The sequence below is a fragment of the Mastigoproctus giganteus genome, chromosome 3, assembly GCF_048544385.1.
Source record: "Mastigoproctus giganteus isolate SK-2022 chromosome 3, ASM4854438v1, whole genome shotgun sequence".
NCBI lineage: Eukaryota > Metazoa > Arthropoda > Arachnida > Uropygi > Thelyphonidae > Mastigoproctus > Mastigoproctus giganteus.
The window spans coordinates 212904676-212925099 of record NC_143577.1 but is presented as its reverse complement, the minus strand read 5'-3'; the positions used below and the strand labels follow the sequence as shown (position 1 = coordinate 212925099).

Genomic DNA, 20424 nt, shown 5'->3' with positions numbered 1-20424 from the left:
TGACCAATGACATCAACTTCAGCTCAGCTAGCCACAGGATGCATGCAGTTATTTCATGACTGACACTCAGTACAACAGAACCTTGCAAGAGAAAAACTAGTGATAACAAAACTGAACATTTAAATAAACAAAACGTACAATGTACAAGAAACAACTCTTCCCAAATCCATTTACAAAACACCATCATTAATTTGTGAAACCCTATATTGTAGGGGTTCAAAAAGTATGGCTCACAGGCCATATGGAACCCACGAGCTTTTGTATGCATACCACGGACATTCTTATGATGTTATGTATAAATGTGAAGAAAACCTTTGTTCAAATTTTAGAGAATCATAAGACTTGTGTACGAACTGCCGCAGGACTTTCGCAAATATATCCTATTAACTGAATAATCAACTTTTTCTTTGTAAAATTTTTATGAGCGATTCCAAGTATGGAGAAAAATGGAGGGAACTGGGTATATAGGTGGGGATTGGTCCACAGAAAATAATTAGTTTAACAATAGGTACTACAAAAATCCCAACTATCACGATCGTGATAAGAAGATGCACCTATAAACCCTTCTCTTTCCATTATGCATATCTGTGATATCACAGCATCAACCAAATACACGGCCATCCACAATATATACTGCTGCATTTTTCAATGTTCTGTTGATAAAAAAGTTTGAGAACCACTGCTATAGTGTATCTCAGTGGCAAACCTTATATCATGTGTATAGGGTGAATTTTAAATTCAGAATATCAACCAAACATTTTAAATGAACATGGCTGATAAATATGGAGCTTTTTATGGTTAGTAATTCCACAAATAATAAAATCGCTATTTAATCATAACACTATAAATAGAATTAACCAAGGATTACAAACTATCCATTTCAAGTGATAAAAGTAATAAAAATGAACTTTATTTGAAAATTGTGTTAAAAGAAAAATTAACACCAAAACATTATAAAATAATAATTTATTCCAGTTATCATCATTAACAATAATAAACGGTCACAGGTTTTTCCAGATTTTGCCTGTTATCAGATCTTTTGTATTTTCTTTTACATTTTCACTTTTTTTTAATAGAAGTTGGTACAGGGTGAAAGTAACATTTTCTGCAAGGAAATAAGTCTACAGTATATTAAGTACAGATCTTAATTTTAAAAAGGCAGAAATAAATAAGGATAGATGATTTTTTTACAGGTCACCTTGTATAGTTAATATCTGAAAAGGAAATCTATAATATGGTAGAAATATGTATAGTTTCAAGACAAATAACAAGGATAAATGTATAAAGAAAAGAGGAATTGAATGGGGGAGAGGGAACATGATGCTAGCAAGTACTCTGCCAAGTACAAGAAAGCTATAAATATGACACAGTAAAAAAAACTGTACAATATGTACATTCTTTGACACATTATTCCTATACACACTCATCTAGGGGTAAATACTGTTAACTAAGAACACTAAATGCAGCTCCAAGTCCCCAACTTGTCTCAATGCCATCAATCTTCTTTACTAACTGAAAAAAAAATAAACAAATACAAATTATAATTACAAACCTGTAATAAGGGTTTTTATAATTATTTTAAAATAAAGAAATCACAAAATTCAAGTTCTTTCAGACATTCTTTACAATTTATTTAAACAAGGTTATCAGCTCAATACTGCTTTCTGGAAGAAAAGTGTAGTAATGGCCAACAGAGTGAACACCCTTCAACAAATATACATTTAAATTCAGATACTTTGGAACCTAGGAACTAAAGCAAAGTTCCTAGGTTCTGAAGTTTGCAAAGTTACGAATTTAGCTGTTTTTTTTTCATTACTGATTTTATAAATTTTGCAACCAGTAGTTCCTTGTGGATCAGAAGTGTCAATGTGTGAATGAAAAATAAACAGAAATTAGTGAGCTCACTCATACCCAGTATCTCCAATTATCTTTTTCTTCTTATTAGGTATATAGATTACATTGAAAATATTCATCACTATGGATGTTATGTTCTGTATCACCCTTATGAAAATGATGACATTTCATAAAATACATGATTACCTGGTGGTTTTTTATTTTATTTTTTATTTTTGGTACTATTTGAAGGCCTTTTGTCACTTTTTCTGGAACTTTTTTCAGCTCAAAGTAAAATAGTTTTCACAGAACAAAGTCCAGAAGATGCACTTTTTACATGAGTGAAGGTGTGAAGAATATATTTTAGGTGGTGAAAACTAGAGATGTTAAATTTTCTGCACCATTTCACAGTGGCGCAAAATTTCAAAAGGTGGCAGAAATATTTTTTTGTAAAGTGATTCAGAAAGTGAATTGAAGTGTACTTATTTTTTTATGAGTTTATATATATTTGTATTTCTTGGCAAAATTTTTTTATACTGTGGAGTAGAAACTGCATTTTAATATTGAGTTTGTGGCACTTTTGATGATTTTAGTGAGATTTGATATACTGGATGTAGTATGTTGATGTAATGCAGAAATCCAACTATAAACAAAATGTTGAAAACTTTCATAACAGGAAAATAATAAAATAGTAACATAAGCCATCCTGTTTAAACTTTGTAAACCAAAATGAAATAACAGTTTCAGGAATATGCTGAAACAAACAGTACCACAAAAAGTGCAGAACAAATAAATATGTACACAACTGCTTAAAAAAATGACAGAAAAAAAAAAAAGCCACAGTATGTGCTCTCAACTTTAAAGCAATGAACATATACAGAATATATGTATATGTTCACACATACTGGCATAAGAAATAAAACACTTGTGATAACACTAATAGCAACACTAGATCATTAGCTTTTTTCTATAATATGTTCGGTATCCTTTTATTGCATCACAGTAAATGGTGACAGATGTTCCATTGTACGTTGAATAATCAAACAAGAGTACAGCTGAATTTCATGGCTTCCCACCTTTCTTAATCAAAGTCTATAATCTCTGCACACTGTACTACTTCCCTTTCTGCTTTATATTGAATTAATTTTGAAGCTTTTATAATGCAGCAGCATATTAATATTTTAGGGTAATTTTTTTCTGAATAGAGTAGCATAGGCATTACAAGTATAAAATTTCATATTCATGACTACAATAGTCAATTTTTTAATAATTATTATTTTAAAAAAAATTATCCCATTTTTATTCTTCATATTCTTCACAATTCTATGTAATTTCCCTACTCCACTCTCAGTCTTGGTTGACAAAAAATGAAAGCAATTATTCAAGTATGAAGCTGAATACAGAAGATCCAATATTTTGGGAAATCATTCCCTTCCCTTTTCCAATGTAACTACTTTGAAGCATGTTTACCATTATATTTTTTTATATCAGTGCTTATTTTGTAACTGTGAGAATTTTGTTTGGGCTAGTTCAGAAGAGAGATGGGGAATTATAGAACCCAATTCAGAAGAACAGTGCCCATGGAAGTATCTAGAGAAAAGGTATACAGTGAAAACAATGTCTGTAAGACAGAGAATGGAGAGACTTTGTTAGAGATGAGTCATTAATTAACCTGACTGCCCTCTTTTGAATAGAGATGAAGCCTGATGGAGGTTATGTGGGCACTACCCCAGATCAATATTAGCATTAGTAGAGGCACACGATGCAAGAAAGCAAGCTTATACAGTATCAGCCAAAAGAAAAAAAAAAAAAAAAAAACCCTTCCCATTTCACTTATCCATTCATTCCAAATGTTTGTCTAATTCTGCCTTGAATTTATTTAAGCTATCAACTTCCACAACAAGGTGGAAATTTGTTCAAATACCCGCTGGCTACTCAGCGCTAAGCCTGCTCAATCCATTCGAGGCCTTATACTCCTCAATCAGATATCCTCGCAGGTGCCTAGTCTCCAGAAGCTACAATTTGCAGAACTTAAGCCTTTCTTCATAAGAGCACCCCTTTGTTCCCTTCACCAGTCTTGATGCCCTTCTCTGTACTCATTCTAGCAACTCTACATCCTTCCTAAAATGAAGCTTCCAGACCTGTATGCAGTACTCAAGGTGTGGCCTGACCATTGCCTTATACAAGGGGATAATCACCTCCTTATCCCTGCTAAAAACTTCATATCTGGCTAAAAACAATTATCCCAAGGTCTCTTTCATTCTCCACTACCCTGAGTGTAACCCACATAGTTGGTACATTTCTCTGGGGGTTCTGCTACCCATATGTAGTACTTTGCATTTGTCATGTTAAACTTCAGTTGCCACTTCTCAGCCCATCTATGGTATGAGAGCTTTATGAGTTGTACAGAGTGAGTATCTGTTTAGAATAAAAGTATCACTGAAAAATCCCAGCTTTAGATGTAGAGGAAGCAATATTTGTGATGTGCTTATGCAAGAGAGATTACAAGTCTGGGTAAGCCTTAAGAGAGGCATATGTGATCTTGTCTAGAAATCTGAGTGTTGCTGAAGATAAGGCAGGACTGTGTTTTAGAAGGATTGAAATCAACTAAGTTATCTTTGCACCACTGGAGATTAGCAATTAAGGAACTGATAGTGGATATTCAAGAAGTTGAAGCTGTTTGTACAGGGCAAGGTTTTTCAAAATTGAAGGTGGAATGCAATGTACTATTATCAACAAAACTATAGAGGATTTCCAGTCAATGGAAAGTCATTATGTTCAAGGGGAAATGAGTGGGAGAAGAACTGAACATTGGGAACACCAGCATTAGTGGAGAAATCAGAAGACAGAGACCTATCTACCATTACCAACAACGAGTAGTTAGAGAGAAAAGTTGATACTTAATTACAAAAAACAATTGGCATTACTTAACATCAATTAAAATTATAATGATTTATTAAAAAAGTTAACTTCGTATTTTAAAAGTGACAATTTGTTTGCAAAACCCTACATTCAATATATTAAACTTATTGATTATTTACTGACAGCATTTCTGAATCCACTTTGAGAGGCTGTTATCAAGTCAAAGTAAAAGTGAATATGACTTTCTTCATACAGAGGTGAAAGGAAACTCGGTTTCCTTTCATCTATCTGATAATACAGTCATATATAATCATTACTTAATCAGTCATTAACTATTTTAATTAATTTAATCTAATTAAATATAAATTTCCTTCACTCAACTTATTAAAATAACCCATGAAACAATAAAAACCTACCATAATTTCAGTATCATTCTGAAGGCCAAGTCCACGTAACAAGAATGTTGTAATATATATTCCATCCAAGCACAGAAACGGATTTTCAATATTATTTTTTGTACATGCTGAAAAATTAAACAGATAAAAAAATTAATGAAGGCAATTTAGTAAAAGGGAAATTCAAATTAAATGTTTGCTATATTCCATAAAACAAAAATGAATTCAGATATACTACTATAAAGGAAATAAAAATTAATGATGGAATTTATTACTACCAACAATATTTAAGTGCTAGAAACTCTAAATATTTGATTTTGCAAGGTTCCTTAAGATATATCATGAAAACAACCTAACTTTTATAACTACTAAACTGTATAAATGCATGCAGAAATTCTTCTATTAAGTGTCTTATTTAATTATATGAAGTGAATTATATGAATCAAAAAATTCAAGGAATGAACTAATATTTGGGAAATGAACCTTAGTGGCTATTTGGATGGATCTCCTTTGAAGTAGTTTCCTTGACATGGCATAACACCAATTCTAACACTTTTGGAAACATGACTGATGGGCTTCTTTTGGAAATGCTAATAGTTCCTGCATTGCATTCTGAATAATTTTCTCAGTATTGAAAATTTGTGACCTTTAAAAGAGGCTTTTTTAAAGCTTATTTGGGAGGGGGGATAACAGAGAGTAAATTTATTGAGTATGGCAGATGGGGAACCACGGTTATGGAATGCTTTGCAAGAAATTCTTGAACAGAAAGCATTGAGCACACAAGTGTTGTCATGATGCAACAGCAAATCCCAGAAGCCCACCTTCCAGCCATTTTCTCGGAACAGCATCATGTAATTGCCATAGAACTGTTTTGTAGTATTTTGGTTCACTGATCAATCATGCAAGACAATTCATAATAAACTGTAAGTCAAAAATTATGATAAGCATGATCCTCACAAGTGATCAAGATTGTCTTGCTTCTTTTAGGACTTGGAGAAGACAGTCATCCACTGAGAGGACTGAGCCTTTGTTTCCAGGTTACAGCAATACCCACAATTAGTTATCAGTAATAATGAAAGAAACAAAAAGTGTGTTGACAAAGATCCTGACGTGCAACAAATCTGTTCACCAGTGAGGATGTGAGGCAGACTTGGCTGAAACATGACATTCCCAAATCTTGTGTAAACTGACTGGCATATCCCATCAGAAATACCAATTTCACTAGAAACCCTGCAGATAGTTAAAACGATTACTCCTGATTGGATTACTAACACAACCAATTGGATCTCACTAATTTCTGAAGTTGAAGGAGGGGGGGGGGGGGACAAAGTGAGGATCATCTTCAAGAGATAAGCAAACTCTCTTTAAACTTTGTAAACCACTGAGAGCCCTTTGAGCAATACACAGCATCCTCCAAAAGCTATTTTTAACATTTTGTGGATTCTTTTTTATTTTGTTTCTCAATAAAATCACCCATTTTAAAATGAAAAAAATGTACAAAACACTGGCAAAAACTCACTATTATCATCCCGCGCAAGCTCACATTTTACTAAAGCACTTTTCTGGAGGTCACTACCATAAAACAATAAAAACAATTTGCACTTTCCGTGTTATTGGGCTTTTCTGTTCGTGCATCTAATTATAAATAGGTAGTTGTTGTTGTTGTTATTTGGTTTTTTAGGAGCATTAGCAACTAAGGCCATATTGCTCCGGGATATGCGGTGGTCCTACCCTGACCTTTCCGCATCCTCCGTATTTGGTGGTGACGGGCTCGAACCCCGGTCTAATCAAGAAGCATGTGCTACGCACTGCTGCTCCTTCCCACCTGGCTACGGAAGCGCCTATAAATAGGTAGTAAACTCGATCCTATTGCATTTGTGATAATACCGATAGCTGGAATTCTGTGGGTTTTTACATTATTATGGTGAAATGTGTCCCCTTCACTGAAATGTTGAGTTACAAAAAAAAAAAATAAATAAATAAATTGTAAGAATCTTCTTTTCTTTCCTATTTTTTTTTGCTTGTTACTCCGTATCTCACTTGTGCAATTTGTGCGTGCCGTGATCGTCATTATTGATTGCTTATTATTATTTTTTTGTCGTTTTAAATTTTACAATCCTAAAAAAAAAAAAATTGAGTGAAAAAAAATTTACATAAATCCATAGTTGCGTAAGTCGGGGACTTACTGTATCGAAACAAGTTCAGCAACCTATGTAAAAAATATGGCGATAGATAAAAAACTTATCACGTACTACTCGCGCTTCCAATACAATGCTTCCCTTTATTTTTTGCGATGTCGATTTTAAATATAATACCTCCCCTTTATTTTTTGCGATGTCAATTTTAAATCTAATAGTTTTCCTTTATTTTTTACGTGTTGCATATGGTTTGGTCACCAACATTATAATGGTTCATTAAAGATTTAACGGATGCACCCTTTTCAAACTTTTGAATAATTTCAAGTTTTTGTTTAACTGAAAGTGCAACTCTTTTGCATTTAGCCATCATTTTCGTGATTTCTAAACAAAAAAAAAAATATTTACTATAAAAAAATTTTTGACATCCCTGACATAAATAATTAAACAAAATTTGTCTTTTTGCCATGCAACAGAACACAACAATCAACGCGACGCACCAAAACAAGCTAAACATTTGTTCTCTTTTTTTTTTTTTTGAGCAGTGGGTGTGAAGAGACAGTGGGGGTTGCAAGATAATTGGTACATTAATCTCCCAATGACGACTTATAACGCCACTTCGTGTCACTTATTTATGACTTGCAAAACATCTGTTTATACCTATTCTAGTTATTACTTGAATTTTATGATTTTTGGTTGGTTTTTTTTTTTTTTTTTTAATTTGGAGTCTTGAAGTGTCCCAGTTAATCCAATCCTGATAAATCAAGAGTCTGCTGTGTGTATATATATATATATATATATATATTTTTTTTTTTTTTTCAAAAAGTACTCTGGTGAATTCTTTGAACATATTGAAAGTGGGAATTAGTGATAACTCCAAGAAAAATTACCACATAACTCATGATTTTTTCTGGTCAGATGGTATAAAGGTAATGCAACCAAGAACTTTTAAGGTAAAATTACAATCAGTACTAAAGTAAAGCAATATCAATCCATTTACTACACATTTACATATAATAAAAGAAGAGCATTACAGCAACACCTTACAGTGTAAAGAGAACGCTTTTTACTGATGTATTCTTTGTTCATTTGTGGACTTAACTGCGCTGATTTTGTATTAACCATGGCTCTATGACTTCAATAGAGTATCTTTATTGGTTATAGCTGTTAAATTTGTAAGAGATGTACTTGCCTTTCTTAACTGCAGCTACATATTGTGCTATTTTTACTGGACCTCCTTTCTTGTGATCTAAAAAAAAATTTTCATTTTAAAATTAATTATTTTCAATGTCCAATAATATTCAGTTAAAACAAAAATATTGCAGTAATTACTGCTATAGCTATTAAAAAAATAATAATCATAATAAATAAATAAAATTTAAAAAATAAGAGATCAACTCCTTAGAAGTTAACACGTTGACTGCCAAGGCTTATTTGGGTAAACTGGTCTCCGACACTAATTTGAGTTAGGCACGCTAAATTATTCAAAACCCAAATTATAATATATATTCATCACCAAAACTCTTAAAAAAAGCTTATTGTTGTAAAAAAAAGCCTCGCGAATTATCTCGTAATTGGCGTAAGTAATAGAAAATTCTTTGCGGCAGCCAACTTAAATCAGACATGTTGTAACTTGCGGAATTTGCTGTATATAAGTCAGTGCTGTGCGTAAATCCGCTGCAGTGACACAGACTGTCGTTTGTGTTGTATTTAATATTTTGTTACATGTTGTTTTTTTTTTTTTTTTTTTTTTTTTTACAAAAAAACCCCCTAAAACATGGATAAGAAGAGACCACTGACCAAAGAAGAGCTTGAGCTCTATGCTAATATGAGTGACTTGGAATTTGAAGAGCTTTTTGACGAGTCGTACAGTTCTGGTTCATAGATTGATCGGATCAAATGCTCTCGTTTTATTCAGAGCTAAGAAAAACCATCAGATGGCTGAAAAATATTGCATTACACATTATAGAAATATATATGCATAACGCATACATCCTTTTCCGTCAAGTTACGGGTTTCTCTGAATTTCGGACATTTTATGGTGGAACCCGTAACTTGACGGAAAAGTTACATTGAATCTTTGATTGGAGAAAAAATTCTAAACGTTCCAAAGAAGATTAGGTCTGAACGTAAAATTCATTATTTAGAATTTCAGTTGGCTATACCACCAACTGAAAAAAACCACACTCCACTAAGCCGTATCGAGTATGTACAAGAAATAACAAATGCCGCAGAACACGCTGTTATTGTCCAGTGTGCCAAGAGAAGCTAGCTCTTTGTGTGAATAAAATTTTTTTTTTTTGTGAATAAATTCTGTTTTCTGACACCGTGATTGATTTTTCATTCTTATCCCAGAAGCCTACTATCCATTGGTTGCACGTATTTGCTACGAATATACTTGTAGCTGCACCTGAAAGGCAAGTCATACCAGTCCGAGTTAACTCATATGTGGTGTCCTGGGCCAGATCACCAAATACGAATTAACTCGTAGTCAGCAGTAAACATGTTAACTTAATTCTGGGGGGGAGGGGACCCTGAACAGATTCTATACAAACATGTTCACATATCATTTTGCTTCTAAATTTTGTGATAAAAAAAAAATCACAAGAATTTTAGATTTCTTCTCTTCCTTTCTGCTAGAAGAAATTTATAAGAAAATTCATGCATAGTTTTCCAATTTACTTTTTTGAAAGAATAATTAACATGCAGAATAATATGAATTTTATGTGAAAGGATTTAAAGTAATCAGTGATCCTACGAAGAGGAGTTCCTGGTTCATCCATAATATGAAACATAAGTAAATTCATAATAAAAATTAGTGAAATATAAGTGATGTTTCACCTGAAGAGAAGAAACATCCTTTCTTTTTAAGAAAATTAAAAGCCAAACCAACACACTGATAAGTAGGAATAAAAAGGATTAAAAATAGAATTATGCAACATCACCCTAAGTAAACAAATACAGTTAGTCCTTGTATAGCACGATAGTTGTGTTCCTAGAAACCCTCGTGCAATACAAAATCGTGCAATATAAACAACAGGCCCTATGGGAAAAATAGGGTTAGGTGCCGACCACCCAAGATTGAACACACATTTGTAACCAAAACATTACCAAACACAATAAATTATCGTAATAAAATACTTATGTATTTTATTACAACTATTATGTAATAAAATATTGCTAATGCTTTTGCTTCTATAGTAAGCAAACTTGTTTTTTGTTCGATTTTCTATCCAAACAGATGACAGCCGTTCCATCTCTTCCAATTCTTTGTCTTAATCTAATGGATTTTAATTATACTTTGAGTTGTTCCTGCTATGAAAGTTGTTTTTATTTTCTCTGCATTCTTTGTAATTCTCTGCGTTGCCTCATTTAGGTCTGTAGCACGTGCAATATCACATGGTCTTTCATTTCACTCAAAGCGTTTCACAATTTCATATTTTTTCTCTATCGACAGAGGCGGACTGGCTATAAGCCTTACCGGGGAAACCCCGGTGGGCCGGAGGCCGATGTGATTTTGGCCATAAACCATAGTATGAGGCCACTATAAATTTTCCCACGTAAGAATTTTTGACCCAGTCCGCCTCTGTTTATCGATATTGCTTTTCTGTTTCTCTCCAAATCTGCAGTGTCTTCAACAGGCGCTTCCTTTTCACACCTTTTAAGTATTTTACTCATTTTTAGGGAATAAAGCACAATTACAAAATGAGGAGGCACGCTTGATACACATAAAGCTGCGCGTGTGTAGCAACTGAATAAACAAACCGTAAAGGCAGAGACACACCATGAACACCTCACATTTTACTAAAGCACATTTCTGGGGGTTACTACCATAAAACAATAAAAACAATTTCCAGTTGCGTTTCTGCTAGTGGAATCTGTTATAAACTGGTAGTAAACTCGATCTAATTGCAATTGCGATTATACCGATAGCTGGAATTGTGTTGGTTTTTACGTTATTATGGTGAAATGTGTTTCCCCTTCACTGATATAAAAAACATAAATACATTTTCAGAATCTTCTCTTCATTCCTATCGTGTTGCGTTCGGTTGGGGTGATTCTGCGTTCGACTGCCATTTCTTGTAAACACAAAGGCGAATCGTGCATAAGCGAATTCGGTTCGTGTTATGTAAGATATTGTTCCCCTATTTATAAATCGTGTATGATCGAATTCGTGTAGTGTAAACACGTGTTATACGAGGACTGACTGTACTAGTATGAAGTATTATCAAATTTCTGCATGTATTTTTGTAATACTACTTTTATACTATAATCATATTTTAATAAGTATTTAAACAATATTACTAATTTTGAAACTCAGTTGGCCATTCTCGGGCTATTTAAAAATTTATATACAATACAGGTTTCCTTTTACACAGAGTCAAGTTAGACAAAGAAGTTTACATCTTCACAGTAATTAAAAAATGTTTTATGGCATCTGACATACCAAATTTTACAATTAATAACTTCCATGCATTTTTGTAGTGAAATATTGATTTTTTTTCTCTTAATATGCATATTAATAGTCACATATGCCATCCCAGCACCACAGCCAGCCCTACAAGACTATTGGCCATATAAATTGATGGAGGATGATTACATTTTTGCCCTGATTCATGTTTCTCCAATTAATGATGAGCTGTGTTCTAGTTATAAATAGTAAGAGGAAAACAGCTCAACCATTGCCTGCCTGAGAATTTATATGGTACTAGAAGTACAAAAATGTTAAGAGATTCAGTGTATATAGGAACTTCAATATGGAACAAAAGCACCAACGAATCTAACAATAACCCACCTCCACAGTAAGATACTAACCTACCAGGAAACAACATGTGGATGACCTCTTTCACTCATAAGATAATCAGACCTTAAAAACACAATGATACTGTTACTGTGCAGAGTTACACTGAATTGTTAATGAAAGATGCTGGTCCTGCAATAAGAAATATTTCCAGATACACTGGTGTATTTTCAACAGGATCATGTATCTTCACTTTTCACTCTGATGTCCATGCCCATCTTGGATAGTGAATTTCCTGAACATTGATGAAGTCAAATGGGGAATGAAGATACCTAAAAAATAAAGTTTACACTCAAAAACCACAAATATCGTATGATTTATGGGTGGTGATGATGCAACGGTAAGCAGGCAAAATTACAGCTTACATTTGCATCACCATATATCAGGTTGTTGAAAAATGCCAATTCATGTAAGCATGCTGGTAGCAGACATTTGAACACATGATGTAACTTCTGTAATGCTTCTCATTTCTATGTATCCAATGTTTTTTGGTTCATGTTTACTCAATAAATATGTTGTCCGTGGTGAAATAAATTGATTATATATAAAGAATAAAGAAAAGTAAAATAAGGCTCAGACCATTGATGCTGAAATGGGTTTTCAACTAAATTCGGCAGGTCTAGAACTTTTATCAATGTGAAGGCAGTGGCAGTGTTCAGTATGATTATGCAATTAAGATATTGATTTCAGTTGTCCAGAATGTTGGCAGTTAGCCAACTCAAGGATTTTGATTTGATTTGGTAGTTGTTGGCGCATCGGCTTCTGTAGCCATATTGCACCTCCCAAGGTTTTTGCAGTACTTTGATCCAAGCCCGAGGCGGGAATCGAACCCGCGACCTTTGGGTTGCCGGGCAGGTACTTTACCCACTCGGCTAGCCCGGTCGGCGCCAACTCAAGGAGATTATAGTGAAGCAGTACTGAGAGTATGAAACAGAGAAGTTCATAAGATTTATTTTGAATGCATTTTTAAAATCAACAGACCAGGTTTGGAATAATTTAAAATTTTACAGATTCTTGACATGGCCCAGCAGCAGAAAAAGTTGAGCCACTGCATGAACCAGAAGATAATTCTAACCAAATTTGACTTTCCTTAGAAATGTATTTCAACTGAAAATTCTTTTTTCCACCTTTATGGTGTAACATAGCTTCTATGAGTGACCAAGAATAAAAAAATGACACCATAAATGCTTGATGATCTTAGGTGAAGAATGCACCTTCAGACTGTAATCTGGAAAGACCACCAGGTCAGAGGAGTTTACAATAAATCATGACTACAACTGTTAATTGTATTTAACAGTCATGGGCCTGAACTTTGGTCCACTCAAAGAGCGTGTGCTACTGCATTCTCACTCCTGACCACTCAGCTAGATCACTTATAGATGGAAACAGAGAGAATAAGTTGCTGGTTGTTTCTGATGGGATAGAAAACAAGCTGTAACTTGAATTTGGGCAATATTCTGATAAAAGATGACTTTCCTCTGCGTCTGAAAAAGGCACAACGAATTCACTAAACAGAACAAAAAAAGTAAAAGAGAGAAGCAGATGTGACAAATTGATCACACTCTTCTTGAATTTAAAGCAATGGAAAATATATAGAAAACATTAAGTGACAAGAACAAACTATCAAATAAAAAAAAAAGTGCTGCTTAACATTATGCAAAATGAATGTGCCAGTTTTAATCATTTTTAGACTTGATTTGACAATAAATGAATACTGCCACTTTTAGATTTTCTTTGCTTCCTTATGGAACAGTGTACTTGAAGTTGTTGGATAATGGCTCTTAACTCTGTTTTGTGACAGTCACATCTCTGAGTAATGGTGATTACATGTGATTCATCAGAAACAGGCAATCTAACCAAACCCCCAGTTTTGGACTCCTGACATATTAAATAGAGAAATGGAGACACAGAAATGGAAAAATTATTGGTGATTTGGACTGAAAACGTGCAACAACAATGAATGCCAATAAGCTTTATGCTCACACATGAGAAAGCCTCAAGTCTAATTGAACTAAAGCATAAACATGCTGAGAGTGCTGCTGGTGATACATTCATTGTGAGCCACAGACATGGATGGTTCCAAATGAATGAGGCCTGTAGATTTTCTTTTTATGTTTCACTGAAAAAAAGTGTCTGGACACACATATATGTACACATTATACATATACTTCATAATATGGTATTGTGTTGAGCTCAACAAATAGCGTTAGCTACTGATACGTTGACAAATGGGCCAAAGTGCGCAGAATGGAGCCTAATAGATGGCATTCCTGGTAAGCTGATGCTCAGCTGATAGTGTCATCGCTTTTTTGTTTGTGCAAGTTGTGTCGTTAGTGAATGTACACAGTGCTTATTATAAACAAAATATAAACCCTAAACATGACTGAGAAATGTAAAAGTGGCGAGAATTCACAATGGCAAAAAGAGGTGCATTATGACCATGGAGATTAAAGCAGAAATTATTAAATTACATGAAAAAGGTAATAAGTTTGCAGATGTTGCACATGCTTACAAATGAATGAACTGACTGTTAGAACTATTATAAAAGATAAAGTTCAAATTATGCAACATATAAAAAGTTCTGTACCAATGCAACATATGAAAAGTTCTGTACCAATGCAATCCATGATCATTTCCAAGAAAAGAGGCACATTAAAAGAAGAAATGGAAAAATTATTGGTGATTTGGACTGAAGACGTGCAACAACAATGAATGCCAATAAGCCTTATGCTCATACATGAGAAAGCCTAAAAACATTGAACTAAAGTGTAAACATGGTGAGAGTGTTGCTGGTGATACATTCATTACGAGCCAAAGACATGGATGGGTTCAAAGATTAAAGGCATGTGCTAAACTACAAAACATAAAAGTGACTGGTGAGGCTGCTAGCACAGGCACAGTAGCAGCTACCCAGTTCCCTAAGACTTTGGCAGAAATTGTCAAAAATGAAGATTACCTGCCACGACAGGTTTTGAATGTAGACGAGACTGGGTAAATTTTTTGGAAAAAATGCCAGATTGCTCTTACACAGACATAGAATAAACTATGCTAGTATTTAAGGTATCAATGGACACCTATATTTCTACTTCATGGAAATGTTACTGGGGACTGCAAAATAAAACCAGTTAGTTTACCATAGTGAAAACCCAAGGGCTTTCAAAAATATTTCAAAGACATAGATAGCTACCTGTTATATAGAAATCCAATCCAAGGGCATGGGTGACTCAATTTTTCAAGACTGGTTTCTGCATCACTTTGTTTTTTTTTTTTTTTTTTTTTTGATTTGGTAGTTGTTGGCGCATCGGCTTCTGTGGCCATATTTCACCCCCCAAGGTTTTTGCAGTACTTTGATCCAAGCCCGAGGCGGGAATCGAACCCGCAACCTTTGGGTTGCCGGGCAGGTACTTTACCCACTCGGCTAGCCCGGTCGGCGCATCACTTTGTGCACGAGGTTCAAAAATATCGCAAGGCAAACAACCTACCATTTAAGATACTGCTGTCAGTTGATAATGCACCAGGTCACCCAACAACAGTTTGTGATTAAAATGAAAACATAAGGGTAATATTCTTATCTCCAAATACAACTTCTCTCATACAACCCATGGATCAATACCTTTAAAAAGTATTACCTACAAAACAACATTTAGATAGGCAGTAAGGGCTGCTGAAGGACAGAACTGCAAATCACTGAAGCAGTTCTGGAAAGAGTATGACATTTGCAAAGCTGTTAAAAAACATCAATGCTGTCTAGAGAGAAATTGCAACATCTACCACGAATGTCATCTGGAAGAAGCTCACCCTCCAGTTTATTCAAGATGCTATGGGATCTGAAGAGCATGAAGATGTAATTAGCAACCTGGTGGAAATGACCAGGAAATCAAAATTAAATCTAGAGGGAAAATGATTTTATTGATTTGCTGCAAAGTCATACAAAGGAAATGAGTACAAAACTTTAATGGAGCTTAAAAACCAGAAAAATTATGTTTCAGGGGAAGAGCAGAAGCTGAACCACCAAAACAATGAGACTATGCAGATGGCAGAATGCTTTAATACAATCAACAAAGGGCTGGCTGGCTGAGAGGCTCAAGATCTAAACACTGAACAGTTTGCAAAAGTGTTTAGAGCAGTGCATGCTATAAACTGATTTATGACAAGAAGAAACAAGCTACAATAGAAACATCACTGGACAAGTATATGTAAACTAGTGTTCAAAGAAAGTGCCTCACCTAGGAATTTCACATTTCTAACCCTTTTTCATTATGGTATGTTACATTAATGACTAGCATCACAAATAGAAATATAAACAAAAGATATTTATTAATAGTTAAGGCAAAGCTAAATAATATTTGAATAGTGCTCTCAAAATATTCCAAAATGAGCATTTTCAAACTTTATACAACAGTTTTGGTAAACACGACAATTATGGCTGAAATAGTATCAGAAGTCATCAATTTGCTTCAGTTTATCATTTTAAATGGAAAACAAAATGAAAAATTCACCAGGTGCAAACTAATATTTAGTTGAACTGCCTCTGGCCCTGATGACAGCAGCTCACTGTCGAGGCATTGACAAAATCAATTTCTGAAGATAATCAACTGATAGTTTGTGGTTCCAAACACGATTTATGGCTTCCTGAAGTTCACAAAGGATCTTTGGTTTCTTACTGGCAAATGCATATTCCATACAATGCCAACAGTTCTCTATGGGATTCAGGTCTGGGCTGTTTCCTGGCCAGGCCAGCTAAGAGTTGTAATGGACTGTTCTTCCAACCATTTTTTCACTTGTAACAAATGTAAACACATTACTGTCGAACCTCTAACGCAGAAATGAAGCTAAAGTAACTACAGAAGTGCCTACTTACACTTTTTGCCCAATGACAAGGAGCAGAGTCGTCCAGAAAGATGCAATTACTTGGCAAGTTGAAATTGGTCTCTAATGGTTGGCAGCAATTTTCCTTCCAATATAGCCATGCATTCATTGGCATTTACAGAACCTTTTATAAACTGCAGGTGATATGAAATGCACTCCCATATCACATCATTTGGCTAGTAGGGAATTTCACTGTAAACACCATACAGTCTGGATGGTATTCTTCACCATGTCTAAGGCGAATCGTTTGTCTTCCATCAGAGCCATGCGGGTTGCATTTCTTTTCATCCAAGAAAATAACTGACTTCCATTGCTCAGGAGTCCATTTGGCATGCTCCTTACACCAAATTAATCAGGCATTTTTCATTTTTTGTTATTATTTGGTTTTTAGGAGCATTAGCAACTAAGGACATTTTGCTCCGGGGATATGCGGTGGCCATTCCCTGACCTTTCCGCAGCCTCCGCATTCCAAATGAATATTTGGTGGTCATGGGCTCAAACCCCAGTCTAATCAAGAAGAATGTGCTACGCACTGAGGCTCCTGCCCACCTGGCTACGGAGGCACCATAATTTTTGTGTGAAGAGTGTCTTCTTAGGATGATGGGCTACAAGTCCGTTTTTGAAGAGGCGTCTTCTGACTGTTACTGCACTTGCTACCACTCTTGTATGTTCTTCCCATTCTCTTTTCAGCTCAGATGAAGAAGCTTTATGGTATTTAAGACATAAGTGCTTCAAAATGCTGTCCTGTTTTGGCGTAGAGATTCGTTTGCACCCAGTTCCTTTTTTCCTATTAGCAGAACTAGTATTCTTGAGTTCGCAAAGAAATCTACTCACTGTTGACTGATTACAAAACACTATAAGCAATATGATGGAAAGAACATCCTTCCTCACGTAAAGCAACAATAGCACTCTTTCTTCGTGGCATCAACTGCACGTAACTTGTCATTCTGACATAAGCAAGGAATAACTGCAACTCTTGCAGAGTGTGCTTATATAGCTGAAAGTAACAGCTGATGCAATATTACATCATCACCTATGCGTGTCAATCTTATCTGATGCAATCTGTAAGAAATATTGCCATATACTTACGTTATTCGGACGACAATTACAATTTTAAGGGATGATACACTTTCTTTGAACACGAGTGTACTTCATAAATCAGAGAAAAGGGTTCGACACCATCAACAGCTGCAGAATTGGAGCATATAATAATCAAATACTATGTATATGTATTCATAATGAATATGCAGTATTGTATTCTTACAATTGTTTTTGTATATGTATTCTGTATGCATACTAAATAAAACTTCATTTTCTTAACCTTTTTTTTTTTTTTTTTTTGTTAAGCAGTACCTGTTTAGCTTTAACTTCCTATGAAATGAACATATATTGTCAAAAATACATCGTATTTATGCATTGCTTGACTTGCACAGTTTTTCAACTTACAGGAAAACCTTCAGAACAAATTAACCATGTAACTTGAGGACTTACTGTATATAAATATGAAAACAACAATACAATAAAATGATGATCAGAACCACAACAGCAACAAATTTAATATTATTTGCTATTTGAGATATATCCCATAATGCAAATGTTGATGTATTATCTGTATGGTACATGAGCATGATGTTTGAATAATTTTTTCATTTAAAATTACGGCTTATACACACAAAGAAGAGCTTGAACAATTTTAATTATTGTCATTAGAAATAGAATTAGGTCAACATTTAAATTAACTTGGATAAAATGAACAAAGCGGGATAATTAATGATGGGAAAAATTTACAATTTTAAAAACACATGTTTACAATTTTGTTGCAAGTGTAATCCATTGCATTCACAGTACTGGCAATATGAATTAGCTTACCTATAATCCCCAAGTCAGATGCTCTATCAAAGTAATAAGATAAGCCATAGATACCACGTTTTAGCAATTCTTTTGGCTTGTCTACTGCATATTTAACTAAATTAATAGTTTGGTCAACACAGGCCTCAAATCCATATTTTCCACTTTTCATGCCCCTATAAAATATCAATGTCCATAAAATATTTAATTAAAAACATTAAACAAAACCTCATATTGATAAACTACAGACACACAGCATGTTCAGTATTTATCAAGGAAATAGACATGTATTTAAAAAAATTAGCATTATTTAAATACAAAAACATTGGCATAAACCAGCATTTCCTAGCCTTTTCAGAATGTGAGCCAATATGATGTCCAATGATATTATAAAAATACTAACATCCAGAATTAAATAACTAATTAATAATGAACTTGTGAATTGTTAATTGAGGAGTGAACTTCAGTTAACAATTCATAAGCATACAAGTACATATATATGTTATGTACTTGTATGCTTCCATTGTTAAGACAGTTTGATACAGTAAGGTGAAAAGGGACCAGTCACGATCATTATTCCTTTGTGAATAACATGTATATACTGTGGTGTGTGTATATATGCAGTGCATAGACAAATAATAAGTAGTAGTTTTTTAATGCATTTTTTCTTTCTTTCTTTTTTTGTTTTTTTTTTTGTTTCTTGTAGGTAATACCAGACGATAAAAGTGGATGTTTATTTGGAAGTGATATAAAAAGATACATGAAGAAAATGACTGACCTGCCCAAATTCCAAAGAGGTCAAACTGTTGGCGCACGTATAACAGGAGCATCGGTGACTAAAACTGCTAGTTTGTTAATGTATCCAGAGCAACCGTATTGAAAGTGATGTCTACAGTATCAGGGATAGGAAAAGAAAATTTGACAGGATGAATTGTGGCTGAAAATCGAAGCTCACTGAAAAAGACTACCAGACACCAAAAAGGATTGTAGCCATAAAAACATAAAACTATTGCCTCAAAAAAAAAAAAAAAAAAAAAGCAGAACTTAATTCAAAGTATTTTATTATTTTCTGTGGGCTCCAGGGTTCTCCCATCCACCACTGAAGAGTAACTGTACATTATTCACAATTTATAGTTTAGCAAAACATCTTGAGCCATCAACTTAACAGCAATGATTCTTGCCTGAGACCAATGTAGTATAGCCACACAATTTGACTATATATTAAGATCCATCAGCTGAGAGTCAATTATACAACAGTATTTCACCTAGTCAGATATTACCTGTAAACTAACCAACATATAGTGTTATATACTGCATATCAGTCGTCCACAATACTTGGAACTCAGTAATTACAATGTGTTGAAGGCATCAATTTCTACATTAAACTTCACATTCATAATTTATACAGCTATACAGATAGCTAAAACCTACCAGTTTGGTTACAATGACTGACCTTATGAGGTCAGACATTATATCTTACAATTATTAGAATTTAGGATTTACAATTTATACACCTTATTAGAGGCCCAAGTCCCAGGACACTGCCCACTCAACAGTGATTCTGGCACATTGACATTTATACAAAATGCTAACAGCAAGGCCAAGCAAATGAGGCTATAGCAAATTATTTGCACTGCTATTTACTATTACCAATAGCTGTCAGTTATTCAGACAGATTTTA

The 20424-nt window shown here is 34.2% G+C and overlaps 1 protein-coding gene across 2 annotated transcripts in view; it reads right to left on the bottom strand.

The window, feature by feature from the left end:
• Nucleotides 1–947: 947 nt before the first annotated feature.
• LOC150088665 (ectonucleoside triphosphate diphosphohydrolase 5-like) overlaps nucleotides 948–20424 on the bottom strand; it is a 188671-nt gene continuing 169194 nt past the window's right edge. For both annotated transcript variants that reach the window (XM_090369615.1, XM_090369614.1), the window contains exons 11-14: nucleotides 18765–18919; nucleotides 8418–8474; nucleotides 5112–5218; nucleotides 948–1512 (exon numbers count right to left, since the gene is read on the bottom strand). In XM_090369615.1, the coding sequence (XP_090225741.1) occupies nucleotides 1444–1512; nucleotides 5112–5218; nucleotides 8418–8474; nucleotides 18765–18919 (388 nt within the window). In that variant the 3' untranslated portion in view covers nucleotides 948–1443. The remainder of the gene's footprint in view (nucleotides 1513–5111; nucleotides 5219–8417; nucleotides 8475–18764; nucleotides 18920–20424) is intronic.